The following is a 13333-nucleotide window of genomic DNA, read 5'->3' on the forward strand; positions in this document are numbered from 1 at the left end:
TTCCAGTCTGTAACTCACTCCCGAGTATCTGTTATTCAAGATATCAACCCCCCGAACCCCTCGATTAGATTCCAGTCTGTAACTCACTCCCGGGTATCTGTTATTCTATATATAAACCTCCGAACCGCTCTATTAGATTCCAGTCTGTAACTCACTCCCCGGTATCTGTTATTCTATATATAAACCCCCTGAACCCCTCGATTAGATTCCAGTCTGTAACTCACTCCCGGGTATCTGTTATTCTATATATAAACCTCCCCCGAACCCCTCGATTAGATTCCAGTCTGTAACTCACTCCCGGGTATCTGTTATTCTATATATAAACCTCCCCGAACCCCTCGATTAGATTCCAGTCTGTAACTCACTCCCGGGTATCTGTTATTCCATCTATAAACCCCCCGAACCCCTCTATTAGATTCCAGTGTGTAACTCACTCCCGGGTATCTGTTATTCGATATATAAACCCCCCGAACCCCTCGATTAGATTCCTGTCTGTAACTCACTCCCGGGTATCTGTTATTCTATATATAAACCCCCCGAACCCCTCGATTAGATTCCTGTCTGTAACTCACTCCCGGGTATCTGTTATTCTATATATAAACCCCCCCGAACCCCTCGATTAGATTCCAGTCTGTAACTCACTCCCGGGTATCTGTTATTCTATATATGAACCCCCCCGAACCCTTCGATTAGATTCCAGGCTGTAACTCACTCCCGGGTATCTGTTATTCTATATATAAACCCCCCGAACCCCTCGATTAGTTTCCAGTCTGTAACTCACTCCCGGGTATCTGTTATTCTATATATAAACCCCCCGAACCCCTCGATTAGATTCCAGTCTGTAACTCACTCCCGGGTATCTGTTATTCTACATATAAACCCCTCGATTAGATTCCAGTCTGTAACTCACTCCCGGGTATCTGTTATTCTATATATAAACCCCTCGATTAGATTCCAGTCTGTAACTCACTCCCGGGTATCTGTTATTCTATATATAAACACCCCGAACCCCTCGATTAGATTCCAGCCTGTAACTCACTCCCGGGTATCTGTTATTCTATATATAAACCCCCCGAACCCCTCGATTAGTTTCCAGTCTGTAACTCACTCCCGGGTATCTGTTATTCTATATATAAACCCCTCGATTAGATTCCAGTCTGTAACTCACTCCCGGGTATCTGTTATTCTATATATAAACCCCCCGAACCCCTCGATTAGATTCCAGTCTGTAACTCACTCCCGGGTATCTGTTATTCTATATATAAACCCCCCCCGAACCCCTCGATTAGATTCCAGTCTGTAACTCACTCCCAGGTATCAGTTATTCTATATGTATACCACCCCGAACACCTCGGTTTAATACGTTTTATAATATGGGGAGGATTAATTGATCCATGTACAAAGTTAACTTTTGGGATTATTGCTTTGATATTTGTTGTTGTTGTTGACAGGATTTCGCTCATTTATCACAGAAAGAGGAGAATCTCGCAATTATTCCCCTGTTGCACTGACTCGGATCGAACGCTTGCGAGGGAAAACCCCACAGCCCAGCCTCCCTCTCCCAAGCCTGGCTTTCTTAAAGACTGGGCTTTCCTCTGTGGTTAGTATTAATTTCAATCTGAGCAAAGAGTTGCAGGATGCAGGGTTCCTGCTCCTGATCACTGTCCAGTGACCCTGGGTAAGAGAGAGAGGGGGAATTCAGCCAGGGTTCCTGCTCCTGATCACTGTCCAGTGAGCCCTGGGTTGGAGAGAGAGGGGGAATTCAGCCAGGGTTCCTGCTCCTGCTCACTGTCCAGTGATCCTGGGTTAGAGAGAGAGGGGGAATTCAGCCAGGGTTCCTGCTCCTGCTCACTGTCCAGTGATCCTGGGTTAGAGAGAGAGGGGGAATTCAGCCAGGGTTCCTGCTCCTGATTACTGTCCAGTGTCCCCTGGGTTAGAGAGAGGGGAAATCAGCCAGGGTTCCTGCTCCTGATCACTGTCCAGTGACCCCTGGGTTAGAGAGAGAGAGGGGAAATCAGCCAGGGTTCCTGCTCCTGATCACTGTCCAGTGACCCTGGGTTAGAGAGAGAGGGGGAATTCAGCCAGGGTTCCTGCTCCTGATCACTGTCCAGTGAGCCCTGGGTTGGACAGAGAGGGGGAATTCAGCCAGGGTTCCTGCTCCTGATCACTGTCCAGTGAGCCCTGGGTTAGAGAGAGAGGGGGAAATCAGTCAGAGTTCCTGCTCCTGATCACTGTCCAGTGAGCCCTGGGTTAGAGAGAGGGGGGGAATTCAGCCAGGGTTCCTGCTCCTGATCACTGTCCAGTGAGCCCTGGGTTGGACAGAGAGGGGGAATTCAGCCAGGGTTCCTGCTCCTGATCACTGTCCAGTGAGCCCTGGGTTAGAGAGAGAGGGGGAATTCAGCCAGGGTTCCTGCTCCTGATCACTATCCAGTGAGCCCTGGGTTAGAGAGAGGGGGAAATCAGCCAGGGTTCCTGCTCCTGATCACTGTTCAGTGACTCTGGGTTGGAGAGAGGGGGAAATCAGCCAGGGTTCCTGCTCCTGATCACTGTCCAGTGAGCCCTGGGTTAGAGAGAGGGGGGGAAATCAGCCAAATTCCTGCTCCTGATCACTGTCCCGTGACCCTGGGTTAGAGAGAGAGGGAAATCAGCCAGGGTTCCTGCTCCTGATCACTGTCCAGTGACTCCTGTGTTAGAGAGAGGGGGAAATCAGCCAGGGTTCCTGCTCCTGATCACTGTCCAGTGAGCCATGGGTTAGAGAGAGAGGAGAAATCAGCCAGGGTTCCTGCTCCTGATCACTGTCCAGTGAGCCCTGGGTTAGAGAGAGAGGAGAAATCAGCCAGGGTTCCTGCTCCTGATCACTGTCTAGTGACCCCTGGGTTAGAGAGAGAGGAGAAATCAGCCAGGGTTCCTGCTCCTGATCACTGTCTAGTGACTCCTGTGTTAGAGAGAGGGGAAAATCAGCCAAGGTTCCTGCTCCTGATCACTGTCTAGTGACCCCTGGGTTAGAGAGAGAGGAGAAATCAGCCAGGGTTCCTGCTCCTGATCACTGTCCAGTGAGCCCTGGGTTAGAGAGAGAGAGGGAAATCAGCCAGGGTTCCTGCTCCTGATCACTGTCCAGTGAGCCCTGGGTTAGAGAGAGGGGAAAATCAGCCAAGGTTCCTGCTCCTGATCACTGTCTAGTGACCCCTGGGTTAGAGAGAGGGGGAAATCAGCCAGGGTTCCTGCTCCTGATCACTGTCCAGTAACCCCTGGGTTAGAGAGAGGGGGAAATCAGCCAGGGTTCCTGCTCCTGATCACTGTCCAGTGAGCCCTGGGTTAGAGAGAGAGGGGGAAATCAGCCAGGGTTCTTGCTCCTGATCACTGTCCAGTGACCCCTGGGTTAGAGAGAGAGAGGGGGAAATCAGCCAGGGTTCCTGCTCCTGATCACTGTCCAGTAACCCCTGGGGTAGAGAGAGGGGGAAATCAGCCAGGGTTCCTGATCCTGATCACTGTCCAGTGAGCCCTGGGTTGGACAGAGAGGGGGAATTCAGCCAGGGTTCCTGCTCCTGATCACTGTCCAGTGAGCCCTGGGTTAGAGAGAGAGGGGGAATTCAGCCAGGGTTCCTGCTCCTGATCACTATCCAGTGAGCCCTGGGTTAGAGAGAGGGGGAAATCAGCCAGGGTTCCTGCTCCTGATCACTGTTCAGTGACTCTGGGTTGGAGAGAGGGGGAAATCAGCCAGGGTTCCTGCTCCTGATCACTGTCCAGTGAGCCCTGGGTTAGAGAGAGGGGGGGAAATCAGCCAAATTCCTGCTCCTGATCACTGTCCCGTGACCCTGGGTTAGAGAGTGAGAGGGGAAATCAGCCAGGGTTCCTGCTCCTGATCACTGTCCAGTGACTCCTGTGTTAGAGAGAGGGGGAAATCAGCCAGGGTTCCTGCTCCTGATCACTGTCCAGTGAGCCATGGGTTAGAGAGAGAGGAGAAATCAGCCAGGGTTCCTGCTCCTGATCACTGTCCAGTGAGCCCTGGGTTAGAGAGAGAGAGGGAAATCAGCCAGGGTTCCTGCTCCTGATCACTGTCCAGTGAGCCCTGGGTTAGAGAGAGGGGAAAATCAGCCAAGGTTCCTGCTCCTGATCACTGTCTAGTGACCCCTGGGTTAGAGAGAGGGGGAAATCAGCCAGGGTTCCTGCTCCTGATCACTGTCCAGTAACCCCTGGGTTAGAGAGAGGGGGAAATCAGCCAGGGTTCCTGCTCCTGATCACTGTCCAGTGAGCCCTGGGTTAGAGAGAGAGGGGGAAATCAGCCAGGGTTCTTGCTCCTGATCACTGTCCAGTGACCCCTGGGTTAGAGAGAGAGAGGGGGAAATCAGCCAGGGTTCCTGCTCCTGATCACTGTCCAGTAACCCCTGGGGTAGAGAGAGGGGGAAATCAGCCAGGGTTCCTGATCCTGATCACTGTCCAGTGTCCCCTGGGTTAGAGAGAGGGGGAAATCAGCCAGGGTTCCTGATCCTGATCACTGTCCAATGACCCCTGGGTTAGAGAGAGAGGGGGAAATCAGCCAGGGTTCCTGCTCCTGATCACTGTCCAGTGACCCTCAGTTTGGAGAGAGGGGGAAATCAGCCAGGGTTCCTGCTCCTGATCACTGTCCAGTGAGCCCTGGGTTAGAGAGAGAGGGGGAAATCAGCCAGGGTTCTTGCTCCTGATCACTGTCCAGTGACCCTCGGTTTGGAGAGAGGGTAGCGGTTTGCTGGTCCTGATTCTGTGAAGTGTGTGACGGTCGAGTGACGGTTTGATGTGATCTGCAGAGTCGGATGGGCAGCATGTTACTCGCTGGGAGTGGTCGGAGGTGGGGGTTCGCAGTATTGCCGTTGGTGTGGTGTGTGTGAGTTGGATGAGTAGAATTTGGAGGGGTGGTCTCGCTGTGCCTGCAGGTTTGCTTTTGTTAACCACTGGCAGCTGCTTGTTTGCAGGAGGAACCCTCGGATGTTTCCCAACTGGAGCCCTTTGATGCGGACACGATTCATCTCCAGGAGAGAGCAAACCGACTGCTGGAGCGTAGGTAGGGTGCAGCTCAGGGGGTTCCTGCTCCACTGCGTGTGCTTGTAGTAATAGGGTCAGTGCTGAGGGAGTGCTGCACTGTCGGAGGTGCCGTCTTTCAGATGAGACATTAAACCGAGGCCCCCGTCTGCCCTCAGGTGGGTGTAAAAGATCCCACGGCCACTATTTGGAAGAAGAGCAGCGGGGGGGAGTTCTCCCCGGTGTCCTGGGGACAGTATTTATCCTTCAACCAGCATCACTAAAAAAAAACCCAGACGATCTGAGTCATTATCACATTGTTGTTTGTGGGATCTTGCTGTGCGCCAATTGGCCACTGCGTTTCCTACACTACAACAGTGAGCGCACTTTGAAGGTGCGTCGCTATCTGTGAACTGCTTTCGGACAACCTGAGGGTGATGAATGGTGCTGGAGAAATGGGAATTCCTTCATCTCCTTTCTTTTGTTCACCTTCCCCCCTCCTGTGGCCCTGTGCCCGGGAAAATCCAGTGACACTTTGGGAATTGCATCCGGATGCTTTTCTGCGTGACGGTCAGTATAAGTTGACGTTGGCTGCCTCTGTCTGTTCTCAGCCGTTGCCTGTTTGCCTCTTTCCTCCCTCTGCAGTGACTCCTCCCACAGTGGCCCTGTCCCCGTGAGCTCAGATGGTGTGGGATCTCCCTCGGCGTGCGACAGTGTCGAGGAGCCCTCGCGCAGGCCGGCCTTCATTCTGAGTGGGCTGACAGCCGGTAAGCTCCGCGCTTCAGAAACGTCACAGTGCGAGGAGGACGCAATCTCAGCCCTTCAAACCCACCAGGGTCCCCGGGTATCGATTCTCCCCTCCCTCCCTCCCTCCCTCCCCTGAAGGTACGGGCTGTCGCTTAGTCGGCCCCCAGCTTTCACGGGGTGACAGACGTCTGGTGAGCTCAGCCGGTGAGGGTTAACTTGACATTTCAGAGTGGAGGAACTTTGCTGCAATTATTATTTAATCCTGTCAAATCCTCACCTCATTGAGACATACAAGATTGTGAAAGGGTTTGATAGGGTAGAAGCTGAGAGATTGTTCACACAGGTCGGGGAATCTAGAACACGGGGACACAGTCTCAGGATAAGGGGTCAATCATTCAGGACTGAGATGAGGAGAAATTACTTCACTCAAAGGGTTGTGAACCTTTGGAATTCTCTACCCTAGAGGGTTGTGGATGCTCCATCATTGAAACATTTAAGGCTGGGATAAATAGATTTGCAGTCTTGCAGGGAATCAAGGGTTATGGGCAGTGGGCAGGAAATTGGAATTGAAGCCCAAGATCAGCCATGATCATATTGAATTGTGCAGCAGGCTTGATGGGCCGAATGGTCTGCTCCTGCTCCTATTTCTTGTGTTTACCCCTCCCATCCCACTACCTAACCTGCATATTCACCAGCAGGAGTCACTGATCAGTGAGTGGGATTATCGAGTTCATTTCCTCTCCGCACAGAGACCCAGATGCCACCATTCAAAAAAGAAAAGACTTTCATTTCTCTGGCGCCTTTCACCACCTCACAACGTCCCAAAGCACATGAGGTATGATCCTCCGACAGTGCGGCGCTCCCTCAGTACTGACCCTCCGACAGTGCAGCACTCCCTCAGTACTGACCCTCCGACAGTGCGGCACTCCCTCAGTACTGACCCTCCGACAATGCAGCACTCCCTCAGTACTGACCCTTCGACAGTGCAGCACTTCCTCAGTACTGACATCTGACGGTGCGTCGCTCCCTTTGTCCTGATCCTCCGGCAGTGCGGCGCTCCCTCAGTACTGACCCTCCGACAGTGCAGCACTCCCTCGGTCCTGACCCTCTGACAGTGCGGCACTCCCTCAGTCCAGACCCTTCGACAGTGCAGCACTCCCTCTGTACTGACCCTCCGACAGTGCAGCACTCCCTCAGTACTGATCCTCTGACGGTGCAGCACTCCCTCAGTACTGATCCTCTGACAGTGCGGCGCTCCCTCAGTCCAGACCCTTCGACAGTGCAGCACTCCCTCAGTACTGATCCTCTGACAGTGCAGCACTCCCTCTGTACTGACCCTTCGACAGTGCAGCACTCCCTCTGTACTGATCCTCTGACCGTGCAGCACTCCCTCAGTGCTAACTCTCTGACAGTGTAGCACTCCCTCAGTACTGACCCTCCGACAGTGCAGCACTCCCTCAGTACTGACCCTCCGACAGTGCAGCACTCCCTCAGTACTGATCCTCTGACGGTGCAGCACTCCCTCAGTACTGACCCTCTGACAGTGCAGCACTCCCTCAGTACTGATCCTCTGACAGTGCAGCACTTCCTCTGTACTGATCCTCTGACGGTGCAGCACTCCCTCAGTACTAACTCTCTGACGGTACGGTGCTCTATAGTTGCTGGTACTGAGAATGTCTGCCTGGATTACTGCCTCTCGAGTGGGGACTCAAACCCATTCCCTTCTCTCTGAGTGTAACCCACTGGGCCCTGGCTTTGGGCCGGTGTCTGGATCCGCCCGACATGGATTGTAATGCTGTTCAGGGAAGTGAAACGGAGGGTGTCGGTGTGATCCTATAGTTTGCAGCTCTGTGTAACTGGCTCCTTCTCTCCTCTCCAGAGGATACAATTACCAGGCAGGTTTGCACAGTGCCTGCCCCTCACTACCTCACCCGTACTCCGCCATTGTGTGCCCGCCCTGAGGACGACATCCTGTACCAGTGGCGTTTACAGAGGAAGATGGAGGCAGCAAGAGACAGTCCTTGGCCCACTCGGCCCATCAGGAAATTCCAGTCCCCTGCAGTCCGGCTGGTCAGGCAGGTAAGAATCAGTCCTTCCCGAATGGTGACAAACCACAAGGAAAATCTCCTCCTGCCCTGGCTTACACTCGCTCAACCTCGGGAGGTTACACCGGGGGCTGGAGCCAGGTCTTCCAGTTCCCTGTGGCCTGTGCCCACTTGTCGGGAGGTCTTTGTTGCTGCTCTGTCGCCCCAGACGTCCTGGGCACTCGGTTTCAATTGCTCCAAGCTGAACAGCAGTACAGGAGAGTCGCTTTCCCCTCTGAGCTGTCTTTAACCCGAGAGAGTGACAGGCCAGAGTCTGACCTAATCCCCCGATGGGTAAGCAATTCGCTGGACAAGAGATTCCACACACCAGGGCTGCATTCCCGGGAATTTAGAAGGTTAAAGACTGATTTGATTGAAGTTTACAAGATATTAAGATGAACTGATAGGGTTGATAGATAGAAACTATTCCCGCTGGTTGGGGAGTCCAGAACAAGGGGACATGACCTAAACATTCGAGCCGGAGTTTTCAGGAGTGAAATTCGGAAACACTTCCACACACAAAGGGTGGGAGAAGTTTGGAATTCTCTTCCTCAAACGGAAATCAATGTTGGATCAATTGTTCATTTTAAATCTGGGATTGATAGATTGTTGTTAACCAAAGCTATTCAGGGATATGGGACAATATGGAGTTGGGTCACAGATCAGTCATGATCTCATTGAATGGGAGAGCAGACTCAAGAGGGGCTGAATGGGCCTCCTCCTGTTCCTGTGTAACAGGCTCGAGAGGGGCTGAATGGGCCTCCTCCTGTTCCTGTGTAACAGGCTCGAGAGGGGCCGAATGGGCCTCCTCCTGTTCCTGTGTAACAGGCTCGAGAGGGGCCGAATGGGCCTCCTCCTGTTCCTGTGTAACAGGCTCGAGAAGGGGCCGAATGGGCCTCCTCCTGTTCCTGTGTAACAGGCTCGAGAGGGGCCGAATGGGCCTCCTCCTGTTCCTGTGTAACAGGCTCGAGAAGGGGCCGAATGGGCCTCCTCCTGTTCCTGTGTAACAGGCTCGAGAGGGGCCGAATGGGCCTCCTCCTGTTCCTGTGTTCATATCCTCTGGGGTTGGGTTTGATCCCAGTAGGTGTGACACAATGGGGCCCTGGGATTGTAACATCACTAAGTCCTTCCAACATTTCCCAAGTACAGCCTGTCTTGCTTTCTTCCTGTCTTGGGGATGCAGTCTCTACCAGGATAGAACTAAAAGCACCTCACCCGGCTGTCCATTTGTGCAGGTGTGGGCTGGAGAGCCAGGCAGATATTCGGCCTTGGGCAGCATCACAGCCAGGCCCGATCCAGTCCTCGCTCGCTTTCCCTGTTGGAATCGCAGGCATGCGATGGGAAGCAGAAACACGGTCTGAGTTCCCTCCCCTGACCCAGGGGATGTTGGGGGTCAGTGATCGTCCCCTTACCCCCAGCCTGGCTGAGATCAGACAACTGGACAGAGACCCAGGATGGAACCTGAGCTCTCTGTAGCGGTGACCACTTCCGTGATGCAAGTAAACATTTCCATTGGCTCGTAGAATCGTACAGCAAAGGAGACCATTCAGCCCATTGTCCCTGTGCTAGCTCTTTGAAAGATCTATCCAATTAGTCCCCATTCCCCCCCCCCCCATCGTCCTGCAAATTTTTCCCCTTCCAGTATTTCTCCAATTCCCCCTTTTGAAAGTTACTATTGAATCTGCTTCCACCGCCCTTTCAGGCAGCGCGTTCCAGATCACAACAACTCACTGCGTCAAAAACATTCTCCTCCTCTCTCCCCCCCACCACCTCTGGTTCTTTTACCCATTATCCTCAATCTGTGTCCCTCTGGTTACCGACCCTCCTGCCACTGGGAACAGTTTCTCCTCATTTACTCCATCAAAACCCCCTCATGATTTTGAACGCCTCGATTAAATCTCCCCCTTAACTTTCTCTGCTTTAAGGAGAACAATCCCAGCTTCTCCCAGTCTCTCCACGTTAACTGAAGTCCCTCATCCCCGGGACCATTCCAGTAAATCTCCCTCCGCACCCTCCCCAAGGACTCGACATCCTTCCTGAAGTGTGTGGCGCCCGGAATTGGACACAACTCTCCAGCTGGGGACTAACTGGGATTTCTAAAGGGTTTATTCTCTTTACAGATTGGAGAGACTGATGAGGGCGCACAAGAGGACAGGATGGTGACGACAGGATCTTCCCCTGACAGCGGTTGGAGAGGGGGTGAGATTCCAGCCACAACCCCCACACATTGTGCCAAAACCAGGCCTGAGGCTGGGGCACCAGTCCCCAGCCCACTGTTAAACCCGACCAGGCCGGAGTGGGCATGGGCAGAGCCCGTGTGCCACCGTCGCCCGTCGTGTCCCCAGCCCGCTGCCGAGGTTCAACGTTCCGATCCGGAGGTCATGGACACAGGACGGGGTCAGTGGGGAGGAGGAGACAGAGGGTTGGATCCCCACCTGGGGGCAGCAGACGAGGGGCAAAGGTCAGCGGAGAGTCTTTCCGAGGAGAGCTCCACTGGCGGAGCGCAGCGTTCGGAGGGGGCCGCCGAAATCGGACTGCGACCCCAGGTGCCACGTCCCGACCGACCGTTGACCGACACCACCGAGCGAATGTGGAGGGGGCACGGACCCCCGCGAGGGGGCGGGAAAGCCGGACGGAGCAGCGGCAGGGAGATCTGCGGCACGGTGTCTCCGGCACTCACGCAGCCCAGGAGGCAACACGATGCCACCCCCCAGCGAGAAAAACCCTCGCCCCCCAGTCCGAGACACCCGAGCCCCGGCTGGCATGATACCCATCCAGACCAGGAGTCCTCCAGCAGTGAATCCTGGAGTCCTCCCACTGACCGGCCATGCACGGGGCGAAGGCACAGACGGCGAGCAGGCCGAGTGGACCAGATCGCACAATCGGAGGTGCGCCACGCGCTGGGACAGGTGACGTGTTTGATCTTTGCGAAGGAACAAGATCATGTCGTATTTATCCAACCTCACTGGGTAATTCACCCTGACGGACAGTGACAGGAGTCTCAGTAAAAACCACTCTTCACATGGTATATCCAGAAATAGCAGCACTCCCTCAGTACTGACCCTCCGACAGTGCAGCACACCCTCAGTACTGACCCTCCGACAGTACAGCACTCCCTCAGTACTGACCCTCCGACAGTGCAGCACTCCCTCAGTACTGACCCTCCGACAGTGCAGCACTCCCTCAGTACTGACCCTCCGACAGTACAGCACTCCCTCAGTACTGACCCTCCGACAGTGCAGCACTCCCTCAGTACTGACCCTCCGACAGTACAGCACACCCTCAGTACTGACCCTCCGACAGTACAGCACTCCCTCAGTACTGACCCTCCGACAGTGCAGCACTCCCTCAGTACTGACCCTCCGACGGTGCAGCACTCCCTCAGTACTGACCCTCCGACAGTGCAGCACTCCCTCAGTACTGACCCTCCGACAGTGCAGCACTCCCTCAGTACTGACCCTGCGACAGTACAGCACTCCCTCAGTACTGACCCTCCGACAGTGCAGCACTCCCTCAGTACTGACCCTCCGACAGTGCAGCACTCCCTCAGTACTGACCCTCCGACAGTACAGCACTCCCTCAGTACTGACCCTCCGACAGTGCAGCAATCCCTCAGTACTGACCCTTCGACAGTGCAGCAATCCCTCAGTACTGACCCTCCGACAGTGCGGCACTCCCTCAGTATTGACCCTCCGACAGTGCAGCAATCCCTCAGTACTGACCCTTCGACAGTGCAGCAATCCCTCAGTACTGACCCTCCGACAGTGCGGCACTCCCTCAGTACTGACCCTCCGACAGTGCAGCAATCCCTCAGTACTGACCCTTCGACAGTGCAGCAATCCCTCAGTACTGACCCTCCGACAGTGCGGCACTCCCTCAGTACTGACCCTCCGACAGTGCGGCACTCCCTCAGTACTGACCCTCCAATAGTACAGCTCTCCCTCAGTACTGACCCTCCGACAGTGCGGCACTCCCTCAGTACTGACCCACCGACAGTACAGGGCTCCCTCAGTTCTGACCCTCCGACAGTACAGCATTCCCTCAGTACTGACCCTCCGACAGGACAGGGCACCCTCAGTACTGACCCTCCGACAGTGCGGCGATCCCTCAGTACTGACCCTCCGACAGTGCGGTGCTCCCTCAGTACTGACCCTCCGACAGTGCGGCACTCCCTCAGTACTGACCCTTGACAGTGCGGCACTCCCTCAGTACTGACCCTCCGACAGTGCAGCACTCCCTCAGTACTGACCCTCCAAAAGTGCAGCACTCCCTCAGTACTGACCCTGTGACAGTGCAGTACTCCCTCAGTACTGACCCTCCGACAGTGCAGTGCTCCCTCAGTACTGACCCTCCGACAGTGCGGCACTCCCTCAGTACTGACGCTCCGACAGTACAGCTCTCCCTCAGTACTGACCCTCCGACAGTGCGGCGATCCCTCAGTACTGACCCTCGACAGTGCGGCACTCCCTCAGTACTGACCCTCGACAGTGCGGCACTCCCTCAGTACTGACGCTCCGACAATGCAGCACTCCCTCAGTACTGACCCTCCGAAAGTGCAGCACTCCCTCAGTACTGACCCTCCCACAGTGCAGCACTCCCTCAGTACTGACCCTCCGACAATGCAGCACTCCCTCAGTACTGACCCTCTGACAGTGCGGCACTCCCTCAGTACTGACCCTCGGACAGTGCGGCACTCCCTCAGTACTGACCCTCGGACAGTGCAGCACTCCCTCGGGAGTGACCCTCGGACAGTGTGGCATTCCCTCAGTACTGACCCTCTGACAGTGCGGCACTCCCTCAGTACTGACCCTCTGACAGTGCAGCACTCCCTCAGTACTGACCCTCGGACAGTGCGGCACTCCCTCAGTACTGACCCTCGGACAGTGCAGCACTCCCTCGGTACTGACCCTCGGACAGTGCGGCACTCCCTCAGTACTGACCCTCCGACAGTGCGGCACTCCCTCAGTACTGACCCTCCGACATTGCGGCACTCCCTCAGTACTGACCCTCCGACATTGCGGCACTCCCTCAGTACTGATCCTCCGACAGTGCAGCACTCCCTCAGTACTGACCCTCCTACCGTGCAGCACTCCCTCAGTACTGACCCTCCGACAGTGCAGCACTCCCTCAGTACTGACCCTCCTACAGTGCAGCACTCCCTCAGTACTGATCCTCCGACAGTGCAGCACTCCCTCAGTACTGACCCTCCGACTGCGCAGCACTCCCTCAGTACTGACCCTCCGACAGCGCAGCACTCCCTCAGTACTGACCCTCTGACAGTGCGGCACTCCCTCAGTACTGACCCTCCGACATTGCAGCACTCCCTCAGTACTGACCCTCCGACAGTGCAGCACTCCCTCAGTACTGACCCTCCGACAGTGCAGCACTCCCTCAGTACTGACCCTCCGACAGTGCAGCACTCCCTCAGTACTGACCCTCCGACAGTGCAGCACTCCCTCAGTTCTGACCCTCCGACAGTGCAGCACTCCCTCAGTACTGACCCTCCT

The 13333-nt window shown here is 55.0% G+C and overlaps 1 protein-coding gene across 1 annotated transcript in view; it reads left to right on the forward strand.

Annotated features, from left to right (window-relative positions):
- proser3 (proline and serine rich 3) overlaps positions 1-13333 on the forward strand; it is a 47003-nt gene that overhangs the window by 14699 nt on the left and 18971 nt on the right. Inside the window, exons 5-9 of the mRNA XM_068018391.1 lie at positions 1452-1600; positions 4950-5038; positions 5641-5762; positions 7622-7821; positions 9947-10735. Coding sequence (XP_067874492.1) covers positions 1452-1600; positions 4950-5038; positions 5641-5762; positions 7622-7821; positions 9947-10735 — 1349 coding nt within the window. The remainder of the gene's footprint in view (positions 1-1451; positions 1601-4949; positions 5039-5640; positions 5763-7621; positions 7822-9946; positions 10736-13333) is intronic.

The sequence above is a fragment of the Heterodontus francisci genome, chromosome 39 (genome assembly GCF_036365525.1).
Source record: "Heterodontus francisci isolate sHetFra1 chromosome 39, sHetFra1.hap1, whole genome shotgun sequence".
In the NCBI taxonomy this organism is placed as follows: Eukaryota; Metazoa; Chordata; class Chondrichthyes; order Heterodontiformes; family Heterodontidae; genus Heterodontus; species Heterodontus francisci.